A 7,120-nucleotide genomic window follows, 5' to 3' on the forward strand; every position below is an offset into this window, starting at 1 on the left:
AAGTTCAACGTCGACGATGTCGAGCTCGACTGGGTCGAGCCACAGCCTTACGACTACATCCACTGCCGGTACATGGCTGGCGCCATCAAGGACTGGCCCGCCTCGTGCGGCAGATCTACCAGAACCTCAAACCGGGCGGCTGGGTCGAGTTTCAGGAGTCGGGCAACACGCTCCTCTCCGAAGACGGTTCGCTTCAGCCCGACAACCCGATGCTCACCATGATGAACGGGCTCATGGAGGCGTGCGACAAGATCGGCCGGACCATGGACCCCGCGCCATCCATGAAGCAGTGGGCGCTCGACGTTGGATTTGAAAACGTCCAGCAGCAGAGCTTTAAAGCTGCCGATCGGCAGCTGGCCCAAGGATCCGCGACTGAAGGAGTGCGGCACGCTCATGGGCAGCAACTTTGTCGAGGGCGTCGAGGGCTTCACGGCCGCGCTCTTCAGGGACGTGTTGGGGTGGCGGCAGGAGGAAGTGACGGTGCTGAACGCCGGCGTCAGGGCTGCTGCGAAGGACAAGTCGGTGCATCCCCTGTTCAATGTGTTGGTCATCACGGGCCAGAAGCCGCTGTGAGTGTGGTTAGCGGGGATGATGGAAGGTGAGGACATTTGAGTGGTGACCCGGCGCCGGGCGCTACCAAGTGCGGTTGTCTTCATGTTAGGGTTGGGTTCTGAGGCTTGTCTCCCCACGATCGAGCATGATGATCGTGTTATTAAGTAAGCGTAGGAGTGTTAGACCTGCGGCAGGTGAGCTAGGCTTGAGTGAAGCGTTTCATCCGTTGGATGTTTTCGGTTCTCGAGGCATTGCTCAGACAGGGTTATTTCGACTGAGGTTGACCACAACTCAGTCTGCTTGTGTGGGGCGGCCCAATAGCTCTGATGGTGCAGAGGACCGGTCGATGTGTTGTGATGATTCCGTTTGGCGTCCGAATCATATCCTTCGCGCTGAACCCAGATATGTACTTGTCAAGAGCAACAAAGTTCTGCTCTAAGATCAGGAGTTGATATTCTAGGAGTAATGGCCAAGACTCATGGAGGTCCAATTGAAAACCCATGGTCGACAGAGTTCTTAAGACATGGAGCACGTCGCGGTTGACGCTTGCATGACTCACGAGCATGGCGTACGCAAGGATCTGTACCCGGTTATTTGACTTTTCGACGAAGATCTGACGATGTAGGTACAGAGGACAGAGGCAAAGCAGTGAAATGAGACTGACCAGAAACCGCTAAGCCCAAGTAAGTGCCGTCGGCGCCACAAGCCACCTCGTACCTTATCGGACGCTGCCGAAGCCACCCGATTCTTGATTCGCCAATGGGCCCAGCGATCGCCATCCAATCAGGGGCTGGCCGAAACCACCAATCAACAGCGCACATAATCGGTTGTCATCGGTGCTGGTGGCAAGGCAACAGGGAGAAACGGCGAACCATGAGGCTTGGCAGCCTTGGCCCCCCGCAATCCTCAACGCTCCTTCCTGATCGAACCCAAGCTCGGATTCTCGACATCCATGCCAACCATGCCAACCATCTCAAGACCCCATCCATCTCTGTCAAACCCCATGCCATTCAGGTTCACCCCGCAAGCTTATCACGGCGAAATACCTCGAAAACCTCCTCCAGGGCCCGGCCTCCCCTCGCAGCTGGCCTGCGTCTTACCCCTCCCTTAGTGCTATGGCCACCGCGCGAGCGACCTCTTGGCCTGCCTGTTCAGGAAGCCGCCCGCCATGAGACCAAGCGACCGGGACAGAGCTCACCATGAGACCTTCCAAATTATTCCAATGGTTCCCTCATCATGCAGAATCCGTGCGTCCCGCTGTCGCCGCCGTCAGCCGCCCAATTTACCAGCTGCCCCTCCGGCGACGCAACCCGAGCCGACATGGAGGAAGCGAACTGGAGCCCTGAGACAACCACCGGGCCGACAATAAATACCATGTCGCGTCCTGTACATTTCTCGCGGGATCTCTTTGCTTACGCCATCCGAAACCTCAACTCCAACCCGGACCTCTTCACGTCGCGTGCCATCCCGGAGATCTCTCGCGCCATCTCTGCTTCATCCTTGGCTATCGCATCCTGTTGTCACTTCACTGCCCAAGATGCGTTTCTCTGCTGCTGTCGCCCTAACGGCTGCTACTGCCGTCGTGGGCAGGGAGCTCCCCGTCGATGAGGATCGTGCTGCGGAGCTCTTTGACTCTGGCGTCAGGCACATGGATCTCATGGCCAAGAAGATTGTATGTCGTCGTCGGCCCATCTTACCACGAGTACATGCTTCTCACTGACACTCCCTTAGGCCCACTGGGAGGCTGAAGAAGCCGCTGGTCTCATGGACGCATCCAAGTGGCCTCGCTTGAACTACACCAAATGTGTCAATGGCTATGCCGAGGCCGTCCCTGGCAGCCCCCTGCACAAGTTCAAGTGCAAGAACATGGACCTGCACGACTTCCTCTCCCACGAGGATCTCGGCTCCTTCGGCCGCGAGTACCGTGGCAAGTCTGGCAGCTCGTCCTGGGGCTGGACCGATCCCGAGTCGGAGCGTGAATTTGTCGGTACGTTGTGCGCGCATGACCCATCTTGGGCCGCTGTTTCTGACAATGGAAACAATAGTCAGCGGCATGTACGATGGTTGCGCCATGATCGAGATCCTGCCCGAAGGCCGCATGCTCAACCTTGGCTTCCTGCCCAAATTCGCCCCTACCAGCGACCGTGCCTACTGGACCGAGATCCGTTCCTACAAGCACTACATGGTCATCGGCTCTGAGCTCCAGGGCAACGGCATCCAGATCTTTGACATGAGGAAGCTTCTCGACATCAAGCCCGCCGATGCCCCTGTCATCTTCAAGAACGACAAGGACCTCACAGGTCACTTCAACTCCTCCTTGCCCCTGGGCCGCAGTCACAATGTCGTCATCAACGAGGAGGCCCAGTACGGTGTTGCCGTCGGTGTGACCCCTCGCGACCAGGGTTGCAAGGGTGGCCTCCACTTCTTCGACCTGAAGGACCCCTCCAAGCCCGTCGATCTGGGCTGCAATGGCGATGATGGCTATGTTCACGATGCGCAGTGCCTCATCTACCGCGGCCCCGATTCCAAATATGTCGGCCGTGACATTTGCTACGGCTACAACGAGGATACTCTCACCATGTAAGCATTTTCTTCCTGTTGATCCCTATGTAGTACATTTCACTGACACATCGCAGCTACGATGTCACCGACAAGCGCAACTCGACCATCATCTCCCGCACCTCGTACGAGGGAGCCGAGTACACCCACCAAGGCTGGGTCAACGACGTCAACAATCAGGAGTGGCTGTTCATGGATGACGAGTACGATGAGGAGCGCACAACCGGCCCCGCCGCTGATGGATATCCCGTCACTTACATCTGGGACATCAAGTCCCTTGAGAACCCCAAGCAGACGGGCATCTACAAGGGCTCTGTTCGTTCCATTGACCACAACCAGTACGTCAACGGCGATCTTATCTACCAGTCCAACTACGGCGCCGGTGTCCGCGTCTACGACGTCTCCTCCGTGCCCCAGGACCCTACTGGTAATGGTGTGTGTGAGATCGCCTATTTCGACATTTACCCCGAGGACGATGACGCTCCTGGCGGTGGTGTCCCCGCCTTCTCCGGCTCATGGTCATCCTACGCTTACTTCAAGTCTGGTTACATCTTTGTTAACACTATTGAGCGTGGCGGCTACCTCGTCAAGATGACCAAGCGCGAGTCCTGCAAGCCCAATGCCTGCAGCGCCGACAACTGCCTACGCGCCATGCGGGGCCTCCACCATCTCTGGCCGTCTCGAGGAGAGCCAGAAGTTCTGCGGCGAGTTCACCAAGACTTTTGTCGCTGACGTGTCTGTCGTGCCCGAGTATGCGTCCAAGGCTTGCGGACAGAATGTCATCTCGCGTGTCAGCTCAGCGTGTGAGTGCCTGCCCACTGCCTCGTCATAGGGGAAGGATGCCGCGTGCGACGGACTGTGGTGGATGTAATGTCTTATGATAGTCATGCCCCATTAATGTAACAAGACGCCTTGGGCGAAAGCTGCTGATGTTCTCTATGCCGTGAATGTCTCATTTGGCCATGATTTGCACGTCGCAGCATTTGCACCTTTGCCGGGCTGTCTGTCAAGCCATGCGCGACTTGTTTAAAGCTAGAACTCTACTAAAGATTCATGCCCTCCGATAAACGCAGCCCTATCTAAAAAATCATACTTCTATGCGTATCTGCGGTAGACTCCCCCCCAAAGCAGTGCGGCCTGTCACGGACGCCAAGCATTGGCCTCCTAGGGTTGAACTCGAAATGTCATCCGTTGACAGATTGCAACGCTTTGATGTCACTTTCAATTCAGCCTTTTTGATTCACTTACGCATTGTTTTGCGGTAGCCATAGCGCGAGAGGATGCAACATACACCTAGCTACAAAGCTTGTAAGTAGTTCTCCGACGAAGCCAATATCGGCTCTTCTGCATCATCTCACGCCCGCACAACGCCGGGCAGCAATCCTACCTGAGAAGGTGTTGAAGTATACGTGGTGCACTTCACAACAAAGAATGACGGCATATAAAACTCAACGGATCGTGTAGTTTCGTGGAGCCGCTTACAAGCGTAAAGAATAGGTTCGAGGGGGTTAAAAACAGTATCAAGCCAAAGCTTGGCCAGCGTTGGGTGTACGGTCAACAGCAGCGTCGTTATTTGCCAAGCCAGCAACACGTATTGACGAAAGGCAAATTTCTGACGTAATTCGCAATCGAGACTATTTCCTCCAGTTCTGGAAGCTTTGATGAGGTACTGGCCTCTTTGGGCGAGCTGGCGAAGGGACCTTTCGAGCCTGACTACAATAATATTCTGATAAGGTATTGTAATCGATGGAGCTCATCAAGACCCATATGTTCTAAAAGAGCATTTCTTTGGGTGTACATGACAGAAGCGGCACGATGCATCCAGTACGGGCCACAATACAGTTCATTAAGCCAAGTACGACGCGTGAGGCTGCTCAAGAGTTGGGGTCCCCATCGCAGGTTGCAGATCAAAGCAGGGATGGAAAAGTCAATGATGTTACCCTCTCCACGGCGGTACTCAAGCATTGAAGAGGATTTGGATACGAAATAACAGGACATTGTATTGATGAAGCGAAATAACTATTAGAATTTCCACTGGTCGCGAACTCTCAACTTGGGATACGGCAGCATATTGACTGGGCTGATCGAGCTATGCGCTTGTACGAAGGGCGATTTATGCCCACGGACCAAGTCCATACAACTCCCAACACGGAAAAAACTTACTTCAAGTATAGCTCTAACTTGCTAGTTCCACTGTTTCATGCGGGGCACGGGACCCTTGGATGGTTCGCCTCCCTATTTAGCCGTCTGCAGTCACCTGGGGGCGACATGCCGACAGCACCGATACTCTGATGGCCTTTGATTGCCGAGGTGGTTGAAATTGGTGATTGGGATCCTCACATGTAGCTGCGGCAAGTGAAGGATTGGTGAGGGCCAGCCCATCGTCCATCCGAGTGGTAACCTCGCCAAACTCAGGCCACCACCACGACCTTAGTCTGCCTGTGGCAAGATGGCAAGGCTAAGCACCGTGCTGAGAAGGAATTCCAATCTCTCATAGCTCCGGGGGCACCACGTGTCTCAAGGCGAGGGCTGAAGCTTGAAACGACCGGCTGCAGGTTCAGGGGCAAGGTTCTGTTCCTGGGCGAGAGCCATGGGACCTCCGGTAGTGGGCATAGGGCTGAGATGGATGGCCGGAAAATTTCTAAATTAATGCCACACTCTCTGCCATTGCTTTAGACTCTGAGAAGAGTTCGATTAGTGATTGCTTTTCCGTTGTGAGTTATTCCGTCTCTTGCGTACTCGAGCCTATATTTCCGGGCAAAACACCAACCGTCCGGGGACGGCCCCACCAAGCCCGGCATCCAGTGATAGTTTCGATGATGGTTCTGGCGTGTTGCACAGCACTAAATTTGCACAACCTGGTCGGAATATTTCAATCCAAGCCACATCCACCCAAGGCAATCGAGATAAAAGCCCAGTGATCGGATCGCCATGGCAGAGACCGAGCTTGGTCATCCGGGCGTGAACTTCCGGCAGCCGCAGACGCGGCCCCACATTGCGGCAGCTCAGGCGTTGATGACGTTTGACGGCCGTGAGGGGCAGACAAAAGGTGCGGGGTCGCGTCAGCTCTATTCTCGGGAGTTTTTATTCTGAAGCTCTCCTCTCAAGCTCGTTCATCTTCCTCGCCCATCTGCATCTTGTCCAACGCAACAGCGAGTGTTTGGTGCTCGTCCCATATCAACCGGTCTCCTACATCAAAGCCTCTAAGCCAACGCCCACCATGTCGAAGCAGCTTCCGGCCGGGCTCAAAGAGTCTCTGGAGAACTCCAAAGCTGAGTATCGCCAGCTTGGAAAGTCGGGCCTCCGTGTCTCTGTGCCCATCTTCGGATGCATGAGCTTCGGCGACAAGAGGACTCTTCCGTGGGTCATCGGCGAGGACGAGGCTCTCCCTCTGCTCAAGGCGGCCTACGACCGCGGCCTCAACACGTGGGACACGGCCAACGTTTATAGCAACGGCGCCTCGGAGGTCATTGTAGGCAAGGCTATCAAGAAGTACAACATTCCCCGCCACAAGGTCGTCATCCTGACCAAGGCCCACTGGGCCGTTGGAGAGGAACCTGGTAGGTCACCAGTCTGCTGTGAAGTGCGAGTGACCCTGTCTGACCAAGCACCAGAGGCCCGTCACTTTGTCAACCGCGCAGAGTTTGAGGCCTCGAAAGATTACCAGAACAATTTCGGCCTCTCGCGCACCGCTCTCTTCAACCAAGTCGAGGCGTCCCTGCAACGCCTCGACACGCCCTACATCGATCTCCTCCAGATCCACCGCTTCGATGCGCGCACGCCGCTCGAGGAGACGATGAAGGCGCTCCACGACCTCGTGCAGTCGGGCAAGGTGCGCTACATCGGTGCCAGCAGCATGTGGGCGACGCAGTTTGCGCGGCTGCAGTTCGTCGCCGAGAAGAACGGCTGGACGCCCTTTGTCAGCATGCAGACCAGTACACCTGCTGTACCGCGAGAGAGCGCGAGATGAACCGGGTTCTGCAACGACACGGGCGTCGGGCTCATCCCG

The 7,120-nt window shown here is 55.7% G+C and overlaps 3 protein-coding genes across 3 annotated transcripts; all 3 read left to right on the top strand.

Moving 5' to 3' along the window:
• Positions 1–16: 16 nt before the first annotated feature.
• On the top strand, positions 17–573 carry VDBG_02356 (TdiE; the record flags this gene model as incomplete). The annotated part of the gene is made up of 2 exons (XM_003008122.1): positions 17–186; positions 354–573. 2 exons carry the CDS (start codon positions 17–19, stop codon positions 571–573), a joined length of 390 nt encoding a protein of 129 aa, XP_003008168.1.
• A 1,516-nt stretch (positions 574–2,089) lies between these two features.
• On the top strand, positions 2,090–3,843 carry VDBG_02357 (conserved hypothetical protein; the record flags this gene model as incomplete). Its single annotated transcript, XM_003008123.1, has 4 exons — positions 2,090–2,224; positions 2,284–2,539; positions 2,598–3,132; positions 3,189–3,843. 4 exons carry the CDS (start codon positions 2,090–2,092, stop codon positions 3,841–3,843), a joined length of 1,581 nt encoding a protein of 526 aa, XP_003008169.1.
• Positions 3,844–6,331: 2,488 nt separating this feature from the next.
• On the top strand, positions 6,332–7,081 carry VDBG_02358 (voltage-gated potassium channel beta-1 subunit; the record flags this gene model as incomplete). The annotated part of the gene is made up of 1 exon (XM_003008124.1): positions 6,332–7,081. One exon carries the CDS (start codon positions 6,332–6,334, stop codon positions 7,079–7,081), a length of 750 nt encoding a protein of 249 aa, XP_003008170.1.
• Positions 7,082–7,120: the final 39 nt, after the last annotated feature.

The sequence above is a fragment of the Verticillium alfalfae genome, genomic scaffold, assembly GCF_000150825.1.
Source record: "Verticillium alfalfae VaMs.102 supercont1.2 genomic scaffold, whole genome shotgun sequence".
Lineage (NCBI taxonomy): Eukaryota > Fungi > Ascomycota > Sordariomycetes > Glomerellales > Plectosphaerellaceae > Verticillium > Verticillium alfalfae.